Source organism: Formica exsecta, unplaced genomic scaffold (genome assembly GCF_003651465.1).
Source record: "Formica exsecta isolate Colony F162 unplaced genomic scaffold, ASM365146v1 scaffold120, whole genome shotgun sequence".
Taxonomy (NCBI): Eukaryota; Metazoa; Arthropoda; class Insecta; order Hymenoptera; family Formicidae; genus Formica; species Formica exsecta.
This window is the reverse complement of record NW_021848537.1, coordinates 1692571-1715920: the sequence shown is the minus strand read 5'-3', so window position 1 is coordinate 1715920 and position 23350 is coordinate 1692571. Positions and strand designations below refer to the sequence as shown.

At 32.8% G+C, this 23350-nt stretch overlaps 4 protein-coding genes across 7 annotated transcripts in view; 2 read left to right on the top strand and 2 right to left on the bottom strand.

Annotated features, from left to right (window-relative positions):
- Nucleotides 1-10368, bottom strand: part of LOC115241577 — a 17800-nt gene extending 7432 nt beyond the window's left edge. For all 3 annotated transcript variants that reach the window (XM_029817384.1, XM_029817395.1, XM_029817402.1), the window contains exons 1-7: nucleotides 10233-10368; nucleotides 8702-8919; nucleotides 7696-8441; nucleotides 5904-6274; nucleotides 4949-5474; nucleotides 4689-4745; nucleotides 4375-4502 (exon numbers count right to left, since the gene is read on the bottom strand). In XM_029817384.1, the coding sequence (XP_029673244.1) occupies nucleotides 4375-4502; nucleotides 4689-4745; nucleotides 4949-5474; nucleotides 5904-6200 (1008 nt within the window). In that variant the 5' untranslated portion in view covers nucleotides 6201-6274; nucleotides 7696-8441; nucleotides 8702-8919; nucleotides 10233-10368. The remainder of the gene's footprint in view (nucleotides 1-4374; nucleotides 4503-4688; nucleotides 4746-4948; nucleotides 5475-5903; nucleotides 6275-7695; nucleotides 8442-8701; nucleotides 8920-10232) is intronic.
- Nucleotides 10369-11679: 1311 nt separating this feature from the next.
- On the top strand, nucleotides 11680-15967 carry LOC115241564 (protein eiger). Of its 2 annotated transcripts, none has more exons than XM_029817365.1 (6): nucleotides 11680-12294; nucleotides 13517-13749; nucleotides 13897-14256; nucleotides 14454-14640; nucleotides 14750-15103; nucleotides 15337-15967. In XM_029817365.1, the coding sequence occupies exons 1-6, from the start codon at nucleotides 11809-11811 to the stop codon at nucleotides 15541-15543; spliced, it is 1827 nt and encodes a 608-aa protein (XP_029673225.1). In that variant the 5' UTR covers nucleotides 11680-11808; the 3' UTR covers nucleotides 15544-15967. The 2 variants fall into 2 exon arrangements, with proteins under 2 accessions (XP_029673225.1, XP_029673233.1); XM_029817373.1 differs by having other exon boundaries at nucleotides 11775-12294; nucleotides 14816-15103.
- On the bottom strand, nucleotides 15707-20256 carry LOC115241554 (armadillo repeat-containing protein 3). Its single transcript, XM_029817352.1, has 11 exons — nucleotides 20104-20256; nucleotides 19999-20060; nucleotides 19605-19870; nucleotides 19208-19529; nucleotides 17917-18075; nucleotides 17585-17823; nucleotides 17257-17421; nucleotides 17038-17153; nucleotides 16785-16902; nucleotides 16387-16696; nucleotides 15707-16313 (listed from the first exon to the last, which is right to left on the bottom strand). The coding sequence occupies exons 2-11, from the start codon at nucleotides 20017-20019 to the stop codon at nucleotides 15996-15998; spliced, it is 2034 nt and encodes a 677-aa protein (XP_029673212.1). The 5' UTR covers nucleotides 20020-20060; nucleotides 20104-20256; the 3' UTR covers nucleotides 15707-15995.
- Nucleotides 20257-20481: 225 nt separating this feature from the next.
- The window catches only part of LOC115243980 (transcription initiation factor TFIID subunit 6-like), a 3489-nt gene continuing 620 nt past the window's right edge, over nucleotides 20482-23350 (top strand). The window contains 8 exon segments of the mRNA XM_029821318.1: nucleotides 20482-20609; nucleotides 20975-21208; nucleotides 21399-21717; nucleotides 21888-22291; nucleotides 22367-22570; nucleotides 22663-22845; nucleotides 23005-23221; nucleotides 23290-23350. The exon segment at nucleotides 23290-23350 is cut by the window's right edge and continues 7 nt beyond it. Of these exon segments, the coding sequence (XP_029677178.1) occupies nucleotides 21059-21208; nucleotides 21399-21717; nucleotides 21888-22291; nucleotides 22367-22570; nucleotides 22663-22845; nucleotides 23005-23221; nucleotides 23290-23350 (1538 nt within the window). The 5' untranslated portion in view covers nucleotides 20482-20609; nucleotides 20975-21058.

Below are 23350 nucleotides of genomic sequence, written 5' to 3'. Positions count from 1 at the left end.
ACGACATGTATCATTAATCATCAAAAAACTTGAAAATATCATTCACAAACAATCTCACTTTGATATCGTGCGATACCATTCAAGTAAATGATTAGTCAAAAGATCCGTTGTGCCGTCCAAAAATACGTCATTCAAAATTCAATATTGCACACGCGATATATAAATACCGCGGAATATATAAATGCATTATATTAATAAACGATCGATATATCACGGGGCTTTTCATTATGTGAATTATTTTACCCTGGTTTGTATATTACTCAAAATTTTTGATATGAAAATGATGGGTTAATTACATTTGAAAACAAGCGAAAAATTCAAATTACAGCGCGAGGCAAAATATATTCGAGGTATATTTAAAGAAGTCATTATATGCCCGTAAACATTTTACAATTACTAACAAATTAACTTATTTGTTTTATCATAACAAAACAATTTATAATTTCCATCTCATGTCGTTCCGAGATTCTTCTTCCAAATATATTACGCGAAATATTGCTTCGATAAATAGCTGTCGTCGCAATGTTCATACGAATCACGCTAACTAATAACCAATAATTGTAATTATTACGCATTTGACGTCTTCCAGTACTTCTCACGATCGTGTCTCGAAAAATACTACGATAATATGTCGCTACCAATTTATTTTTCTAAAATATGGACGAGAAGAAAATGAAGCATTAGGGAAGGGTAATTATTATTTTATTTCTCAATATTTAAAACGATAATTATTTCTTTAATTTATTTAGATATGAATATATACCGCGTTTAAAATTTTTCACCGATTTAAGCATTATTTGCCTATAATTATCGGGAGTAATATACGATTACCGGATCGAATAATACAAGTAAAGGAAAACCGATGATATATCGACCGTTAATTAATAATTTATTTCGCGGGATTTATTATGTATCTCGCATGCAATATCGTGAATTTCGATTATATATATTTCGGGACGGTACATTGCCTCTCAACTAGCCATTAACTCGACTCGCGTAATATCGCGCGATATCAAAGTGAAGTCGCCAATGCCATTTACGGTCATTAACAAAACGTTTGCGTTTACGAGGCTGATCGAACAGCGTCGCGATATGTTCAATTATAATAAGTACATTAATCCTGCATTTTAATATTTTTTTTCCTGCGTTATTAATCCTACATTTTAATATTTATCAATCGCGCATAATAAATTTGGCGTTTCTATAATCCATCGTTGCAATTTGTCAAAACGCATATCCCGCAAAATTTATTCAAAATTAGTCGTGCAAACAGTCGACAAACTTAACTATATCTTTGAATATTGCACAATCCTTGAATATTTATGTTTAATTCGTATTCCAAACTTTATAATACCAGGTGAGTAATTGTAAAACGAAAGTGTATATTATCTGTTAAATGTCACCGCAGCAAGTGACGCGTGAATTTGAATAGCAAAATTTTCGAGCGCCATAATTTTCACGTTGTTCTCTCATCAATGAAATAAAGTGCGTGTCGCGCACGATGATTATACATTGGAAGCGCCCTGTAAAGTGTCACGCGATCGTCGTATTCCACCAATTAGTGCGCCCGTGATCGTAATTAACCGTGTTTTCGTGAGTGTCATGCAAAAGTGTCATAAAAGGGCAGCAAAGGAGAAGCAAGAGGGGAAAGAGAGGCATTGGGCGACAGCGAGGAGTAACTGTGAGATGAGTAATTTACAATTTATTTAATTTATTTTATTTGTTATTTTTTAAATTAAACGTCTCTTTCCACAGTAAGTGATCAATTTTATATTAATGCATAAATATAGTGTGTGTGTATATATAAATATAAAATATTCTCCGTGTATCTCTTACATATTTTCTAATTTATATAAAAAAAAAATCTGTCTTCTTTAAAAGTATCTTTCCAATTAACTTTATTTATTGTTAAATTCTCTTGCTCGCATCACAAAAAAAGAAGAGATAGAACTTACATTAAAGATATCGCTCACAACAGAGGTATAATCTGGAATCGAACGTTAGTTATTTTAGCGAGTTCAAACGCTCCAAGTTTTTCCAATTAATCTCAGTCCAGTCAGAAGGAAAGCGTTTGTGTTTTATTAACGACAAATAAACCGACGTTTTGATCCAAGGGTCTCTGATCGCAGTTCGAAATAATTGAAATTTAAGACGCGAAACGAGCGTACGAGCGGTGACTCTTCCTCGTCGTTGCCTCGACTCGATTCGATCCAATTAAGCGCGGCCCCGAGGGTCCCACGGAGTGCTGTCGGGAACTTCGATTCTCTTTTCGCCCTACTCTCTTCCCTCCTCTTTCTTTCCTTCTTCAGTCACTCCTGTCTTCCTGGAGACCTTTACTGTGTTAAAGAGGCGACATTCGAGTGCGAGCAAAAACTGGTCGAGACAACGAAACACGCTCCCATCTTTCCTGCGCGCGATATTCGTTACCTTAATTACATTCGGAACGTAAACCGCGTAATCAAAAAGGACGGCTTTACCTGCTCGCGAAGAACATTTTTCGACACGAAAAACGAAGTTTCGCGAAGCGACGCCTGATAAATTCGGTCTCGTACCTTTGTAAGATTTCACGTCGTTATATTTCTTATCATCGAAGATACTTCATTATGCGTTTGACACTCTACAAAATGTTTTTCATCGACCGTGTTTATTACGATAGAATAAATTTTATTAACAATCGATATAATTTTTATAATTTATGACACAATCAAATTATTTTGTCCAATTTTATTTTAATTTTTTATTTCTATTTTTTTGATAAAATTAGTCATTAATATTTTTCGAAATATACATTCGTCTTGTTTGACATTTGCTCGTAAAAAAGTGATACGATTAATCGCGAGATTAATCATCGTATAGTTAAGGATCTCGGTATTAATATGAGCAATAAAGATGAGTCATCATCAATGTTTCCAAGATTCTCTTCCGCCTTATTCTTGTTTCAATCTTGAGGTCGACATTTAGTTTTCGAAGGAACAAACGGGCAAACGCGAACTACAAGTAACGTCACCTCCATTAATCTTCCTCCTGCTCGGATTAGATTTAACCTAAGGGATTCTCACGATCTTGTCTCGACCGAAATTACGATCGCGACCTCTTCGTGACTCTGCATCATGAAAGCTGATTCATCTCGAAGGGGAACAATCCGGAATAATTGAAAATAGAACACATAAAATATTTAATAAATCAAATAATTTATGTACCAACTCTATGGAATCTATTATTACATTAAATCTATATTGAAATAGTACTTGTTGGTAACAGCAACCAAGATTGTATAATGATTAATTAATTACGTAATACTTCTTTTTCCTTTCTCTCGAGGCGAAACGTGATTATGCGTTTGCGCCAATTGCAGAGCAATGCTATTGACGCGCATGTTTCGAGCCGCGAGCTTGAAGATAGGCAACGAACAATAATCCGACAAAGAATAATGGATAGCAATGAGGTATTGTCCCGTGTCGCTTTCAACGAGTCCAATTAAAGCGCGTCCTTCCGTCGGCTTAAAGTCAGAGACGCGGTGGAGTTTTTTCACCGGCAACGAGTGGGATGGAGAATTGTGTAACCCTAGGTTTCAATAATAAAAGTCTCGTTACGTTTTGCGTTTACGCTCGCTATAAATTATCACGTTTCCCGTCCGAATGTTTTTTTTTGTCCGATAGCGATTGCGCGTCGCGGAATAATTAAAGCATAACGAATTGACAATGTGGTAAAATTCGTATTGATTTTCCCGCGACCTTTTCTGTTCCCAACAATATATCATATTTACCGATATTATATTAGGTCTACCGGAAAGTTCTGTCCGTTTTTGGAATAAAACAAAATACAAATTTTTATTACCGTCAATAAACTTTATTAAATAATGTAATTGCCATTATTATTAATGATTTCTTGCCAGCGTGAGGGCAATTTGTATATCCCTTTTTCGAAAAATGTTTTATCTTTTGATGCGAAAAATTGAACCAGTGCTTGTTTGATATCTTCTTCATTTTTGAATTTTTTGCCCCTCAAAAAATTTTGTAAGGACAAAAACAAGTGATAGTCGGAGGGTGCTAAGTCCGGGGAATATGGTGGATGCGACAGAATTTTCCAGCCTAGTTCTGCAATTTTTTGACGAGTATCCAAAGCAGCATGTGGCCTGGCATTATCATGATGCGGTATGATGTTCTTCCTATTGAACATCGGCGGCCTCTTTTCTTGGACTGCTGTATTTAAATTATCCAGTTGCTGACAATACTTCTCCGAATAATGGCAATTACATTATTTAATAAAGTTTATTGACGGTAATAAAAATTTGTATTTTGTTTTATTCCAAAAACGGACAGAACTTTCCGGTAGACCTAATATTAATTTGATAATTATTATTTCAATTTCTACCTGTACAGAGATCATATATAAACCACTTATGGTAGCTTCAATCGAATAATTTTCCTCTGCCAAATAGAACTTGGTGAGATCATATACACCGTTGCTCCTGCTACTTTTGATCCATGGTCCTATATAAACTAAAAATGATTTTTTATTCTCGATATATGTTACATAAATTTTGTATTTGTTTAATAAAATTAAAAATAATTGAAAATATATATTATATGAATTTATATTAAATAAATAAGTCTAACTGTATCTAGCTAATCTAATAAGTTCAAAAAGCTTTAAAATATGATTATATTATTTTCGCTATTAAATACCTGTATTTTTAAACTCTTGTTCCGGTATTGCACCAACAAACGTAACCACTGCCGGGTCTATAAGACAAATTAAAATTATTTTTCGAGTTTAGAAATCTTCCTTCAAGTAAATTGTGAGTTAACCAAATATTAGCGAATCAATTAGGTGAAATTTTTATTAGCCAATATAATTATAATTTGCAAGTTAATCTGTTTCTATAAATCAAGCAAGTAGTTTAGAAATAACATATTGATTAAAAAAGAGAAAGAAACAGATATACCCAATCGCCTGCGACTGCGTTTGGGCCTTCTTCTGTTTAGTCGCCGTTTTTTACCTCTTCCTTCATCTCTCCGTAATTTTCTCGCTCGTGATTCCCTTGATATATCCATTGTATCATTACCGCTTCGCTCATTTTCCGTCATCGTGTGATTTTGCGCTTCAATTTTCAATATAGCCCTCTTTTCACGTGACAAGTTTTTCATCTTAGGCTCGGTAATCAAATTGTCCTCTGATCTTATCGACGAAATCGAGTTGATGATATTTAAAATACTGCTATTTTTTTCAACTACATGATTTTGACGATCCAGTGTGGCCAGTGATTGAACGGAAGCAGATGGAATCGTCGAATTATCCATATCAAAGATCATCATCAAGGCAGTGTTGGAATCGCGATCATTTTTTATTTTCGATAGATTAGCGAACTCGCGAATGGTAGTCTTTGAATAATCTGTTGACGGGATACGCCATGGACGAGCGCTATTTATATTTTGATTACTGTATTTGAGCCTCGACATAATATTATTTATCTGAAATGTCGGAACAAGTAAAAATATTATATACTAAGATATTGGAAGTTCTTATAATTTCTAAATAAAAGCAAGTTTTCAAATAATAATAAAAATTTAAGATCTAAAGCAAAAAGATAATGTTAGATTTTTTTTTATTTGTTATGATTTGTTATGTGATACGTGATTATCTAAAGCAAGCTACAGAAAAATCGTGCACGTGATATTCATCCTACATCAGATGATGCACATTCCGCCCGATAAAAAAGGTGGATGATTAATTCTCGAAACTCGAAACATATGTTACAATTATATTAATTACTCATGCTTATTTATAGTCGTATAGGTGAGTGCATACAAAGATATATATATAAAAGATTAACAACTTTCTACATAAAAAACGTGTAAAAACTAATCTCTTATATCTGTATTGAAATCAATTCATCTTACCCGTACTTCTAAATCTTTTATTTTTCCGTATAAATTTCGATGTACTTCTTCCGACGTTCGGTAAATTCGTATTGTGTTTTCTTCATTTTGTGCTGTCGTAATCGAAATTATTCTGAATATCATGAAGCAGATTATGAGAAGGAGAACATTTATACAACTAATTAACAAAACATCTCTTCTGTTGGTTTTTAAATTCTTCACGTTAACATTCATATACAGCTTCATGTTTGTGAGATCAGCATCATCCTGTGTTAATGTGTCATCATCTATTGACGAAGATATTTCAATCTTCGTCATCTTCTAATCATCTAATTTCTTCTAATCATTAGGAGAAATCTCGTTATCGATAACTTAGAGATATACCGTGACGCCTGAAATACATTTACGATATGTATGTGCAATTATCAATATCCGGCAATTAGTTTACAGTAAGATAATTTATATACAATGTATAAACAAACTTTCTTTTTAAAAGTGACATAAATATGACAATAAATAATTATCTTTATTGCATTACCAAACAATAAAAAATTGTATCTTGCACAGCTGTCGCGTCGTTTTTTTACTTCTTTGTACTAAAAAAATTATTTATTATATAAAATTATTATGTATTCTATAGCTCCACACAGAAAATGCTTTGCCTAAAAAAGAAAATACCTTTGGAGGAAATTCTAAATCTAAAAAAGAGCAAACAATAGTTTCTTTCTAAGAATTATTCCCAGGTATATTTTTGTCTTCCAAGAATCTACTATTCTTTATAGAAGCTATATCATTGTTTCCATTTTCCCTTTTTTTATCGTATTTTGAAAAAAAAATCGGGAACCTAAACACTTTATCACTTTATCCATTGCGCGCAATCTTGACGTGTATTCAGAGAGGTGGATGTTTAGTATATCATCTATCAAGCCGTTTCTTTTTTTACGCTTAAATAAATTACTGTATAATAGACTTTAATCTGTCAGTACGAAATATCTGTGCAAGTTTCTTACAAGGTTCTTATCGTAGATTATCTTTTCGTTATACGAAACTGTCCGAGTCTACGATGTGTAATGATAAGCGGCGTAAAGATACAGTTGTGTTACTCGTAAGCACAGCTGCATCTCGGCTACAAACAGGTAGTTCGGATGTATACAAAGAATTTTTCTTAGGAAAGAATTTACTAGGAAATCTATACCCCCCTTAGAGCTCGTAACATTGTTCAAAACATTGCATTGTTCATACACAGTGACGCATTTCCCGCCATTTTTTGCCATGTACGAACATATTCCTTTATAAGTAGAGAATTAAAAATAGTTACATGTGTCTTTTGTGTGTATATGCTGTGTTTATATTAGCAGTTAAATTTGTACATATTAAAATAATTTTTTCCAATAAATTCTCTAAAGTATTCTTAGCTCGTTTTTTAATTACACTTTAATATTATAAAACTTCATGGATATAAACTAAGTAATAACTTCTGTATTTTTATCTTACTTCCCAATTTCTCTCATTATAGCAAATAACTATACAATTATTAATATACTTTAATTAATATTCTCGTAAATTATCGTTACACATCAGAGACATATTTAAATTTCAAAATTAAGGAGGCTTTGAAGATAATAATTTTATTCGCAAAATTTTTTCTTGAAAAAAGAAAAAAAAGAATCATTCGCGACCCGATACTTTCAAAGGAAATATCTCCGTGTGAATTTCAAGGGTTAGAAAAAGCAAACATATTCGGTGCATAATTTAATACTGTTCAACAATTGAAAGAGCAATTGAGGCAAACGCAAAAAGCGCATACACTTACCTCTGAATATGTTCCCGCCTTTCACACGAACGGCTGAATGATAGATCATCGATCGAAGTAGTTCACTCGGAGCAGACCCGCCCGAGTGAAACGCGCGCATCAAATCTTTTGTTTACTTCTCCCTTGTGGTCCATAGCAGGTCCACAGGCGACGGCGACGGCGACGGCAACGCCACGCTCGTATTTGATCGGTGACGAATCTTTGCTCGCTTTGGTTACCGATGCTCGCTAACTTGACGAGATATCTCTGCGACCATGTCGAGGTCGAGGTCTTCGTTCGACGTGTTTCGGAATGCACGAAAATGTGCAAGAACCATCTGCACGATTTTTCTGCAATTCGTAGTTCTGCTTGTCGCAGAGAGAAACACGGAATTGCGAACTTCCTGCTCGCGACGATGCATTACTTGATAATACATTACTCTGGAATACAATTATTAGAGTTAAAATTATAGAGTTAGAACGTATATATATATATATAATATTATATGAGAATCCAAAAATAATAGAGACAGACATAGACTGAATATAAAATACAAATAGAAATGGATATTCGGATAAAATGATGATTCCCGATAAAGGTACACTTCACATATTAAGATCCTTATTACTCATTGCCGGCGCAATGAGTAATAAGGATCTTGTAAGGTTCATCATAGCTTCTGCAAAGAGACATTTTATCACGTTCTTGTACTTAAAGTCTCGAGCGCTCACGTAAGTCTTGTTATTAATGCCATGTTGAGAAAAATTCTGTAATAAAGATACTAATTAGTCATCATATGATGCCCTAAGTCTGTATTAAATTGGATAATCGGATATCACATGCGTCATCGAGTACATAAAATGAGGGACAAGGGCTTAGAAAACGAGAGAACTCTCGACAATTCTTTTAATTACATCCTGGCGTAATAATACATTAAACACACACATATATATATGTGTGTGTGTGTGTATGTATTTTACAAGCAGAAAAAAAAAGAATTTACTGTTCGGTATTTCCAGAGACATACCTGGAAAAAGTGTGAATGATAACAACAATTAGATGTAATTATCTTCGTTACTACTGCAGATGACTGTCAGATTGTTAGTCATGGAATTTCCAATTTCATATCACTCAAACATATTTCGCGATCGCGATGCATTTAATTATCATCTTTGCACCGAAATATTCTTTAACCAAACGTGTCCAATTATGTAAATATTATTTAATCGGATGTTACACACACATCTGCAAATATTATTAATATCATTAATAGAAATATTCAATATACCGACTCTAGCACATAATATTCGCAAATATATAAAGACGATAATAACAAAAATCTGTAGTAAAATTAATGATAATAAGAAAAAAGAATCGTACATTTTAACTATAATTAATTCCGGGAAATTTTTACTCGCTTCACTTTATCTCGGTAAACCGCGGTTAAGTTTTGTAGACGCGCGCGGTTGTGTATGTGATCTCATGATTAAATTATTTAATTTCTCAATACAATATACACTTCATGCGAGACAAACAGCCATGTACATATATTCTGGGAAAGAATCTTTCTTCGTAGAATTTTATCGTCGATTACTGTGATGTCATAACAGATGAAACAGAAAGAAAGAGTTTTATAATCGATGGCTTCTATTTATTTACGTGTCTCTAATATAATCTGTTAACGATCAAGAAATTGTAGATAGCAAATATCTGTTGTCAACAAATTGATTAGCTAAATAGCGAAATATATCTTCAAGATCGAGGAATTTAAGATGACTTTTTCAAAAGCCATAAATTTAGATCGTAAATAAAAAAATTAATATTAATATTTATCATTCTTATTTTTCTATTATCTTCCTCTTCTATAGATTCTTTCAAATTATCTTTACCTTAAGCTTTACTTTTAAGATCTAGAATGTTATGTTCTAATTTCTAATATCTAAATTGTAAAATTTTAGACTTTAAGATTTAATTTCATTAAGATATTTAATATAAAATTATTGAAAATAAATAGATCTATAATCGGAGAAGTCAACAAATAATCCATGTGTGATTGGAATCATATGTAATCTCGCTATATCAGATATATGGACAAATGTATTGCGGAACCGATCACAGAATTATATATATTCACACAATTACGCATATTTTCTTCGTTATCAACTCGAAAAGCAGAATAAGCGTAATTAGAGGCTTGCAAACGTGGTCACACAGTATAAAGTTCTAAATTGCGATCACCTCATTGCGATTATCTTCTTCATCTTGTGTATTTATTTGACTCATTCTTTATGCGTATTTTCTTACGCTCTTTCTTTCTCCATTTTCATCTTTCATTAATCTCTTTAAATACCGTTTTATATATTCATATTATCATATTCGCAATCTGGCGATAGCTTATAGTATATTTCTTTTTATCGATTTTTATAAAAAAGACTTATCTTTGGATTACGATTAACGTTCTTTAAGTACTGCTACACAACTATTATTATATTAAAAAAAAAATCTATTTTAATCCAAACTAAATTTTAATTTAACAGCGCGATAGTATAACATCATACCGTTTGACAAGAGCCGAAGGCGCCGCAATGATAAACGCGGACGTTCTTCATTCTGTTCTTCAGTATACTTGTGCCCATCGTAGGCGACGGATGCGCATTGTCAACTGCACGCGTTTCTAATTTTTGTGTGAATGCTCTGGAAATGTTAATAATCAGCGATAAAAATCAAAATGCTATAAACATATGTCAGTTCCGTGAATTAAATTAATTTTACTAACAATTTACGTAATTTTTGCAATATAACGTGCAATAATAAAAATGTATTTAAAAAAGTGCATTTTAGAGATATATTATAGAGAATACATATTATAGAGAATATGTTCATTAAATGAAAAGTGCTGGATCGCTAATAGTAAATGTTGAAGTGGATTAAAGATTAATTTAAATTAATAAAATATCCATGATAAAATAAAAACTGTATCCCGAATTATAAGCAAAAATTAAATAATCGAGGTAAAGTTTATCTCTTTCAAAGTTAAAAGATTTTATTTTTTGATAAGTAGAAAACTCTCTCTAGAATCTAAAACATTGAACTAATTTAAGAAATGTTGGATTACGTCAGGAAAAGATAAGGATCAGATTAAAGCAACCTTACCATAATATGAAAATTTCGTTTAAAAATGTGCATTTTCTGTTATTGTTGTGCATTGTTAAACGTCATTAATTTTTTGCATCTTTATAAGAGATAGTTTTATACATCTGAAAAATTTTCTTTTGTGAATTGGATCCATATATTTCTTCTTCAATTCTCTCCTATTTTTATTTCGATATAAAATGTAGTCTATTCTCTCCTTGTATTTCCGCTCCTGCCGCAGGATGAGAAGAGTGCGGAAAAATGACGGGGCTGGATATAAAAGGAGAGGATAGAGGAGGTCCTCCTCTTATAGTTCTCTACCTTTAAGAGGGGAAAAAAAAACTCGCCGGACAGGTTTTAAAGCGGGACAGGACCGGTGCGGGATATTTAACTTCTTCGTACAACGTAAATCTTCGAAAATGTACAATCAGGTGGACCGCGTCTGTTCTGCGCGAGTGCGGAAAGTTTTTCATAGAGAAAGAGAGATTTCTCTTCCGGTATTCTATTTATAAAGTGTATTTTTTACGGAAATATCAATTTTTCTATCTTGATAAAAATGAGCATTTTCCGCGATTATTTTCGGACCATAACGCACGAAAAAGTACAGTTATTCGAATACAAAATAAAAGAAGAAAAAGACATACCTCAACGCGTCGAGATAACGTTGAATTGATTTAGTACCCCATTAAAGACGATTAGTGTTTGTCCATGATATATCAATAACCAGAATAGATCTTGTGAATTTCATCCAACTCTGTAATAGAAATTTGATTATTATTTAGCCGAATCAAGGCTGCAAAAATCTTTTCTGGGGCCTCGCAGTATATAAATTTGGCCAAATACAGACAACGAGAATTATTATTCGATATATTATATTAAATGTATGAAATGTTTAGTATTGTCGGCGAATTACTCCGCTTGGAAAGCAAAAGATTCGCGATACGTTGCGGCAACGCATGTAATTTTTATGTGGAAATGATTTCCTGACGTGTTATAAAACCGATGCAGAGTGAACTGTGCTCTCGACGTTCGATCGTTCTATCAAATTACAAAGACGTATACAAATATGTAAATCCTCGCGTCGAATTTACAAAGTTAAACGAAGCGATAATCTTGCCGAATAAGCCGACTTCCGCGATGACATCAACGTTACCGGAGGAAGATAGCAAGGTGGCAAAAATGAAACAGAGACTGATGAGCAACGGCCATGTAAAAGAGGAAAAGCGTTCCTTCCTGAATTTCTCGCGAGAAAACTTGAGCGTCTCAAATTCCGATCTTGAGCAAGGATTCAACAGATCGCGACAAAGACCGAGCAGGAACATGATTTTGAATGTGTCCGCTCTCATGATCTCCATTCTTTGCCTCGGTCTTGTAAGTTGGAAGCTGAGTTCGAACGCGCGGGAAATCGAGCAGCTGAAGAGGGATGTCAATAACTTGAAGCGATTTCTGGAACTAAATCTTATTAACGAAATAAAAACCCTCAAAGAAGTAAGTACATCTGTAACAAGTATGATAAGTTGACATTAAGCGCGTCTCCAAGTCCTAGACTTTTTCATCGAATGTAAAGAAGCAAATTATATCGCTTCTATTTGCAGCTTTACTAATAACTGTCGTACATACTGTGTACAAGATACATGAGAAAATTCAAACCATTTCATACAGACCATTGAACTTCATATAAATTTTTGTATAACATATGCACGGTTTATCTTTGACCTTTAGTGCGATTTGTCTCTGCTACGATAACCTTGTGTCTAAATAAAATCGAACAAAACAAAATGCTAGAGATTTGCAACTTTCCAGCTTTAATATATTGGATATTTTATAATTCAATAAAATGTAAAATATCTCAAAATTGTCAATCTTAATTTAATGGCCACTTTCTCTTCAATTTTCTATAATCTAATAGAAAAGGAAGGAGATTAAACACATTTTTCTTAAGGTAGAAAGAAATGTATAGCCAATAGCTGATTATTCTGCTGAAAATATGTTTGTGAACAAATAAGGAATGTATTGCACATATAGTGTGCTATCAGTTTTATTGCCATTCTTATCTGCGGTCATTTCAATCGGATAGAACTATCCGAATTTATAAAGATTCTCATTAGGTCTTATTTACTGAATCAAAATTAATTGTTTTTTTTTTTTTATATCTTTCCCTGGAGCACATTTTCTTCCTCTTGCAAAACAATTTGTTCACATGAGAAGGAACTGCTTGCTATATATTTTTTGAGATACACTTCTGTCGCAAATTGAAATTACAAGCAAATAAATGGAAATGTAAAAATAAGCGTATAAATATGAAAATCAATTTTTTATTACTTATTATTGCATAGATTTAATAATTTGATGTTCAATTTAACTTATCACGTTATTGATAAAAATTCGAGCATATATAAATACATGATTGGACTGTTAAAATTAAAGAAAAATTCGCGCAATTGAAGCAATTTTAATCAATAGAACTTTTATTTTAGCAGAATTTCCCATTTCTGAGAATATAGTTCGTGCTGCTTTTAGATGCAGTAATTATTTCGATTATTGTTTAAAAGGAAATCAAATATACCACAATTGCCTATTACAAATCCTATAATTATATTGCTAAACGAAAAAAATTCTGTTACATACAGAATGATTCATATAGAAATCTCAATTATCCGCATAATTCTATAAGAAGCACGTAATTTTATTTACGAAATACATATTGCAGTTGTACGCAGAGTCGAGCGAAGATAATGATCCAAGCGAGGCGGACATTGATAACGCCGATTATGACTCTAATTATGATGACGATGGTTTCGCATCGCATGACTATACCGATAATTCCCGTCTTTTGACTTATGGCTCTAGGTCGGTAGACTTTCTGAAAACTACTACTACATCGGTACCTACGTCCATGGATCCTCATAAGGCTATTGTTGAAAACAAAGAAGAAAATTACAAGTGAGATGCTATCTTTTTTGTAATAGACCAAGTTAAAAGTTAACAGAATTAATACACGGATTTGTAGTGTTTCTAAAAATGTATAGATTCGTACATTTATAGAGGATTCTAGCGCATTATCAATTAAATTATATTTTATATATATAGAAATATCAAACAAGAAAATCTTGAGGACACACGACGTCTTGAGGAACACACAACATCATTAAATCGCGAGAAGATTGACGATGCAAATAGCACAGAGCACAAACGCGACATCGCCACGAGAGATATATCTGCGAGTACAGGATATATTAAAGAAAGTATCAAATTAAAACGATCTATAAGCGATCATACAGTGGCCGATGACTCTTTGATGAATACGTCGAATTATCATCGTGCCGGACAATATCCTACTAAGAAGGCTCTCCTAAATATATCCAAAACGCGTCCTTATACAAACGATGATAACCACATAAATAATAATACTAAAATAATCGCACTTTTGGAACAGACGAGCTCAACACCGTAAGTTTACGAGCATCTTTATTAAATAATTAATTGAGAAAACTTTAAGAGTTATTGCACAGAAATAGGATCTAAAGAAATTAAATATAAACTCCTTTCGCCCTGATATTAAAAGCTAAATACCGTAATAAATAATAATGATAATTGTTAGAATTACATTAAATAATAAAAATTAAATTAATTATCTTCTGAAACAGACATTCCCCGAAGAAGTATCACACCCACGCACGTCTGGAGACATTTCCTCCAATGCACGACGACCAATTAAGCGAGACAATTACTCGGCCTAACAACCATATGAGCGAAAACTCAGAAGCTGTAAGTGGAAGAATCAATTGGCGGAACGTGCATCGCGATATCGAAGAAACCGACGTATCTATTCAGGTGGGTATATTAGTTGCCGGTGCCAAGATTGCTGCAAAGTTGATAAAATTCGAGTATTATAAAACTCTAGTCAAGTGATAAACACATGAAGCCATTGTGACTGTGGTAGAATTTCAAAGTGGCCAAAAAGGAACGCCGAAGATTGACACGAAGACATTTACGTGCACCACGGCAGGTTTACGCCATTCATTACGGTGCGGATAGCGCGCTCTTCACGGCGGAGGACGAGCACACCGGCAACGGGAGAGCGCGACACAACCACGATATCTTCAAGGCATGGCGACCAAGCGATTGGGTGGCTGATCTCGATATGAACAGACACTTTACGCTCGCCACTAGCGGTACTCTCACTGTGCACGAACCAGGATTGTATCTAGCATACGCGCAGATTCACTATTTGGACGAGCACGACGAAAACGGCTTCCGCCTCCTAGTCAACAACCAATCTATTCTACAATGCATGGTAAAAATTGAAGAAATAAACAATTATCATATTTCTCAGAAAAGAAATATTAGTAAAATTGATGTACATCTAACAAGAGATACTATTTTTAAAGTGATGAAATCCAGAACGGTCAGCTTAAATATAAAAAATTGTATAAAATTATATCAAGAAATTTAGTAAAAAAATAGAGATATATAATACATAATGTGATATACATATATATAGTATAAAATAACGAATATAATTTTCAGGTATATAGCCCTGGCAAGGAACACAAGAGCCGCTCATGTTTTTCAGCCCAAGTGACTGTTCTGCAGGCAGGTGATCACCTAATCCTGAAAAATATTGGTTCAGCAAGGTATACTCTCTTTCAACACGATAAAAGTTTCTTCGGCTTGGTGAAACTCGGAGAATTGAGACAGCAACAGAAGCATCAAACACAATTGACAAATCACTAAATTAAAACGCTTTAAAATTACCGGCAATGTTAAAAAAATAACCGATTTGTAGTCATCGATTTCTTACCCTTAAAAGGGAGCTTTAAGTTAGCGAGAGATTCGTATCTAATGTAATATAACAGTCTTTCTACTCTCGCGTGAACTATATTATTAATAATTTCGTTTTGTAAAGAGATTATATTATTTCTTTGCTATAAGACTTTTTATATATTTTATGACTTGATTATTACGTGCTGCACGTTATTTTTGTTTACATAAAGAGAATCTCCAAATATTTGAATTCGTTTATAAAATATTATATAAAATATGTATGTACACACATATATATAGACATATTTGTAAAAGAAATAATAATATATACATATATATTTAAGAACAAAGAAAAAAAATGTATTATTAAAATAGTAAAACTATTTGTATAGAACTTTTCTTGTAATAATACAAATCAATCTTCAATGACAACATATTTTATTGTAGATCATCTTTTTACTGCAATATAATTTTGAGCGAAGACTCCCGATCGGTATCAAGTCTCCCGGTATATCCATCAAATCAACGATAAAATTCGTTTTTATAAGTTTGGTTGGATAAAAGGTTGATCGATAATCTTTTGAAGAAGATATTTTTTCAATCTTATGTTCATTATGATGTAAAGAGACATTTGATTTATCTAACAATCTGGGAGAAACAGACGTAACTATTTCTTCACGACATGCATCGTTTTCATCTAAATAAGCGCTAAATAATTTCTCTTCATTCGAATCTTCCATCTGTAGAAGACATTCGATGGATTATAAGCAATTTAGTTAAAAATGTATGTATCTATAGTATAAGTGATATTACTTGAGGTACTGCTATTTCGATCCACGATATACCGTATTCCCCGCGTACAAGAGCCGCTGGAAGACATATTCTATCAGCTATTGCCTTGAAGAGCAAAGCTCGTTCGAGATAAGAGCCTACGCGAAGTTGCCCGATCGGGATCACGCTCATTTCTAAGCATTCTTTGATTTCCCTCAAGTGAACTTCAAGCTGATGATCGATACATTTACTCGTCGAATCGAAACCGGACATTTGACGTGCCACAAATTGAGCTAACATTCTTGCGCGCAAAGGAACGTACCGGATATTCGTCAACTTATCTGATGCATTTCTGTATCATATATAAGAGAATTCGCTTTTATATCATGTGTACCTAATATATATATAATTTCAAACCACTTTTTGGAAATTCTACTAACACATCTCTTTTTGATTCCGTTGCTAAAATCATACATTTAAAGAGTTCCACGTATTCAGTAAAATATGGATCGTATTGTAATCGCCCAAATTTTGATTCGGACAATACATTTATATTTTCTATAAACAAAAATGTTCCTTTTAAAGCAAATCTCTTTTTAAAACGTCGGCTTTCTATGACACATTATTTAATAATCGTGATTCCATTGCTATTGAAATCGTGATTTAATTTTGCATTATGTAACATTTTATTACCTTTGAAAGCTGCCTGTAAAGCATTCGATAAAGTCGACGATTGTACACAATTTACTACATAAATAGGCTCCAATGGACAATATTTAAATCGAAAGATATCATCCAATACTGGAAATCTGAAAAATATAGTGTAACAATATGAATAGTTATAAAAGTGTCACAATCACAATTTAACAAACTATACAATAGTTTTTATTGCAATAGTAGAAATTTACATACGGACATATATTCCTTCGTAAAACATAAAATCCATCCTGAGTAAGATCTTGTAGAGAGAGGCGTCCCGTAAGAGCAAATTTAATCGGTAAATGCGATTTAAAAAGCGTCTCTATGCAAGTGTCCCATGAAGGTATCACTCTCGAAGATAAAGGATTATTTAACATGCTGCAGAATGATTATACAATATATTACTATCACGAAAATTCGACAGATTCATAGTAGTTGTAACGGATATGTTTCAAAGTTTAATATCATTCTTTATAAACAAAGACCTTTCTCTTTTCTCTAACAAACTTCATAAAATTGTAAGAGTAAGTGTCAAACTTACTATGAAAGGTACTTGTTTTCAACAAATGCATTTGCTACAATTAAATCTGTGGAAATGGTCTGTACAAGCTGTACCGCAGAGTTTCTTATTGAGATGGAATGCATATCAGTAATGAGAGAATAAAATTTTTGAGGTCCATTTGCTTTTATAAAATAATGTCGACCATTCTTTTCTAAGCATAACACAGAAAGTAGATTGCAACAAGAGATTTTTAATTCATCAAGAAATGGATAAATCGACTAAAAGATAAATATTTTTTATCAAATACTATGCGTTGGTTTCAGAGATTAGAGTGTGTGATATATATATATAATACTTGTTATTTTATATACCTCTAAAAGTAAGAATATTGTGTCAAAAGTGTCAAGATTAATCAAGGTATCTCTAAACTTTGGACAACATGCTATAGCAAGCAGAGCTTCAAGAAAAATAATACAAGTTTCTATAGGAACTTGTTCTACAAATTGTTTTATCAATTGCAATAGATAATCCTTAAAAAATCAAAATTACTATTATTTATATAATCAGAGAAGTTTGTTATTCTATTTTCGAGTGAGTGTAAATAAGAATATATGAAACATGTGTGTGAATTTATAATACAATTACTTGTCCATTAATATCTAAGAAAGCATCGCAATTTCTAATATCACTCATCAATAATTGTTTAAGCGCAAAACCTGCGGCATGCTTTGTGGACCACTGCAAGTCCTCTTTTTTCAATAGGTCTAAAACAATATCATTTTGTTTCCTAGTCTCTTACTTTATGTAATTATGAAAAAAATTCTCAATTATGATAATTATATAACCTAAAATAATTTTAACAAGTTTCCTGCTTGCAAATTCCTTTGCAGCAGGATTAAAAAGTGCCATTTTTCCAATCCCGTAACAAACAACTTCAGCAATATCGGGTTGCGTCCATCGTTGTAACGCGTCTATTAAATGTTCAATAATCTCATACGAATGTAAAACCTATCAAATAGTTGTTATATAAATGTGTGTAAATCACACACATGTAAGAAAAGATTAAGTAGTGTTCTTCTTTCACATATCTTAAAATATATATATAAATGTTATATAAAATTACTTTTCTTCCATTCAAAGTGTTTGCAATATGTACAATAACTTTCAATGCTTCTACAAAAAGTTTCGGAGTTGCTACATGCTCTATATAACTTAATATTTGTGGAATACTTCCAATTTCAATAAGTTTATCTGCAATAATTGGATTCTCAGCAGCAAAATGTAATATTCTCAGAGCTTTAATATGTAAATTATTCCACTCATTCTGTATAATATAAACAATATTAATATAATTTAAAATAAAAAATTTATTAGGATAGAATGTAGTGATACCAAAATTATTCATAAAAGCAAGAATCTCTAACTTTCAGAAAATTCAATAATACTCCAACTCCATTTGTTTCATGGAATAAAGATTGTATATCTTCATCTTTATTCCTCTCAATTATACCAAGAACTGCATTTAGTGCAAGACACTGAATCTCTGGATACGATGATTCAAAATGTTGATACAACAGAGGGAAATTAAATTTCTAATGACAATAAAAAATAGAATATGTAAATTGAGTGAATCTCAAGCTCTCCATTGTAACCATAACAAACCTCAGTTTTCAAAATTGTTCGTGCGGCTACAGGATCCTGTATTAAATTATATAGAATCTCTATATTATTCTTCTTCACATCTGGATCTGATGATTGTATCCCATCAAAAAGAAAGTTCATGTTTAAACAATGATTTGCCAGAAGAGCAGTAGCATACGGATTTTTAGACAATTTCGCAAGTATCGTAGAAAAATATTCTTGCATGAAGATATCTTCTTCACTCGTTAATAACTTCGCAAAACGTAATAAATAATTAGACTCAATTAAATAAGTTGTCACATCTGGCATTGCCATCATTTCTACCAATAATTTTGCAGCAAATCTACAACATAAATATAATAATGCTAAATATAGTGAAAAAATTATCTTCTATATATTTTATATATATAGCACAAACCTTCGAGTAAATAAATCTTTGTGTTCAATAATAGGAAGAATATTATTCATGATGCCGAGATCGAAAAGTATCTTCACGTTATCTTTCGATTTATTAGCATACTTTGACAAAGCCTCTATAACTGCCAATAAAGTGGCTTTTTCCTTAGATTGTAATAGCAATATTGTTGATTCTACATCTTTAGCTTCGAAAAGAGATGAACGAAATGGGCTATATTTCAATTCCGCCTCTTTCTCATCTTCCTCCTGCTCACCTCGTTCATCGTTCTTATATAAATATCATACAATATTTTATTTTCGCAATAAAAGATTGATATATAACTTTTTTTGTACAGGAATTTTTTTGTACACGATCGTCTCTTTCGATCCAAACAAAGAGATCTGACAAATCTTACTTTTGAATTCTGCGCTTGCATATTATGACACGGTATATAATTCTGTATGGATAATAATTAATCTAACGTTATTACGCAATAAAATATTTATTCGAATTCTTTTACCGTTCGCGTTTTCTCCTCTTTGCAACATCCGATCGGCGTTCAAATGTTGGAAATATCGGAATGCATCCATTACCCAATAGCAGAATTCGTTTCTTAGAAATTCTTGGAAAAACAATCTTATTCGATACGATGTGGAAGCTCGTCGACTGTTGGTCAAATAAGTCTTATATACTTAAATACAAGAGGTATTCTCTGAAATACGTTCGAAAATCCATATCGGAATAGAGTAGCATTTGATTGACCAATCAGAACAAAGAAATCTTTGCTCCTTTTATCCTGATTGGTTCCTAGTCGACGAGCAGATATTCGCACGCAGTCCGACACTATACATTACATAACCACAGGTGAAATTCTCTATTCAACGACCAACCGGCATGCTCAACGTAGCACATAGCAGTATGCAGTATGTATATCAGCGTGCATAGGTAGCATAAATAAACGTAATGTAGTTTCATTTAACCTCGTAATATAATCTTGAAGTGTTATCATTATGCTAATAAAACAAGGTAAAAATAATGCTATTCTTGTAATTCCACTCTCAAAAATTTCCTGCGCTTGGTATAGATGATGATATAAGATTATCTTTGCAATCTACAGTTATATTTTGTATTGTGTCCAAGCATACGTGATATTTAATCTTTGTAAATACTTTATATTCTTCTAAAATAATATCGCAAAATCGATACATATATTGTTTAACCCATTCATTTATCAAATGTGTAAAAAGTGAATGTCTTATTTATTTAAGTCTTATTTAAGCAAGCAAGGAAAAGTGTGTTATTTGTGCTTACGTTATTGGATTGAGTTTCTCTCTTAGCTTTAAATATTATGGCATTAGTATAACATAATATGGTGTTGTGTTTATTTATAGGAAGCTGTAAAAATAAGAAGGACTCGGTTATTAAATAAAACTGTCATATGTATATGAAATGTGAAACCTGAAACTATTTCAAAAATGAGTGAAAGTGAATCCATTTATGGGACAACTTTGTCTCAAGAATCTGTTAAAGTGATAGCAGAAAGTATTGGCGTTGGCAATTTCCCAGATGAGGCTGCAAAGGATCTTGCAGAGGATGTTAGCTACAGGCTGAAAGAAATAATTCAGGTCAATTGCGTATACTCAATTCTGTATAATTTGAATCTCTGATAAAAAGACATTAATTTCAAATTTATTAAAAATCATACTTTCAATATATTATTACAATCCTTATTTGTTACAAATTTTATGCAAAATATATATATATATACATATATATAACAGAATATATAAAATTTAACAATTTTTTGGTTTATAGGATGCTGCAAAATTCATGAGGCATGGAAAACGCCAACGAATGACTACGCATGATATAGATCACGCATTGAAGATTAAAAACATTGAGCCAACATATGGATTTTTTGCTAAGGATCATATACCATTCCGCTTTGCATCAGGTGGTGGGAGGGAATTGCATTTTGTGGAGGAAAAGGAGATTGATCTTAACGAGGTTGTATCTATGGCTGGTGGACAAACATGGCCTAAGCTACCTTTGGAAATCACATTGCGGGCTCATTGGCTGTGTATTGATGGAGTACAACCTACCATACCCGAAAATCCACCGCCAGTGTCAAAAGGTTTCATCTGATTTTTCACCTTGAATGCGATTATGAAAAAAAGAATTATTCCATTATATATATATATATTAAAATTATTAAAAAAAGAAACTTTGAAATATCTCAAGAAATATCAGCACAATTTGCAAGTATTTCAAATTTTCGACTATATCATCATGTTAATTTTATAGATGTCCAGAAACTGGAGAGTGTTGATCCGACAACTAAGCTGTCCAGCAAGAATCAAAACATTGGTATTGGTAAACCGGGCGGTGGTGGCAAAAGTCAGAAGTTACGGAATGTGGAGACTATTCACGTGAAACAACTTGCGACGCACGAGCTCAGCGTGGAGCAGCAATTGTACTACAAAGAAATAACCGAAGCATGCGTTGGATCCGACGAAGCCCGCAGAGCGGAGGCTCTTCAATCGCTCTCAGCAGATCCGGGTCTGCACGAAATGCTGGCGCGTATGTGCACCTTCATTGCGGAGGGTGTGCGGGTCAACGTGGTGCAGAATCATCTTGCGCTACTCATCTACCTCATGCGAATGGTCAAGGCTCTACTTGATAACCCGAGTCTTTATCTGGAGAAATATGTAAAAGACTTAGCTATTTTTTAACATTGATTTATTATTTCATTTTATATATTGAAATAATATTATAATTTTTAGCTTCATGAATTGATACCATCAGTTGCAACCTGCATAGTTTCTCGACAATTATGTATGAGACCAGATCAGGACAATCACTGGGCGTTACGAGACTTTGCTTCCCGACTGATGGCACAGATATGTAAAAATTTTAACACCTCTACAAATAATGTACAAACTAGAGTTACCCGTATGTTTAGTCAAGCATTGGCAAAGAACAATCAGGTAAGAGTCATAGAGCTTAACATGCAAAAAAAAAATTATTTTATTCTATGAGACTAAAGAATAATTTTTTTTTTTTTTTTTTTTTTTTGCAGACACCATTAGCATCTCTTTATGGAGCAATTGAAGGCCTCTGTGAATTAGGTCCAGAAGTAATCAAAGCTTTGGTTATCCCCAAAATTAAGTCCATCTCCGACCGCATTGAATCATATATTGAGGGCCAAGGAATATCCAATGTAGATAAAAATGGAGCAGGACATATTAAAACTCTGCTTGTGGTAAAACTGACTTCAATATTTGTTTTTTCTGTAAATGTATAGAATACATTAAGATTTAATATTTTACAATCACTTATTAATGAAAAAGAATTATAAAGCGGAAATATATATTGACTTACTTATTAAATATGAGTATAGTAAAAAAAAATTTCTTTTTAGAAATCGGTTGCTCCAGTTTTGAAAACAATACGGTCACCACCTGATTACGTAGACGATTACAAACAGGATTATGGATACATAGGTCCTGCATTGTGTGCTGCAGTTGCAAAAGCTCGCACGCAACCTGTTGCTTTACCAACCACAACTACAACTACAGCACTTACAACGAATCAGCAACAGAATTCCAATTGTACAGGAAGAACACTTGTGCAAACAGGTGAACGAGTTGTCCTCGATAGCAGTAATATGCATGTTATGAATAATTATCATGATATTATATTGTAGTGACTAGTTCGAGTCCTGGACAGCAAACTGGTCGCACAATTATGCTTGGTACAAGCAGGAA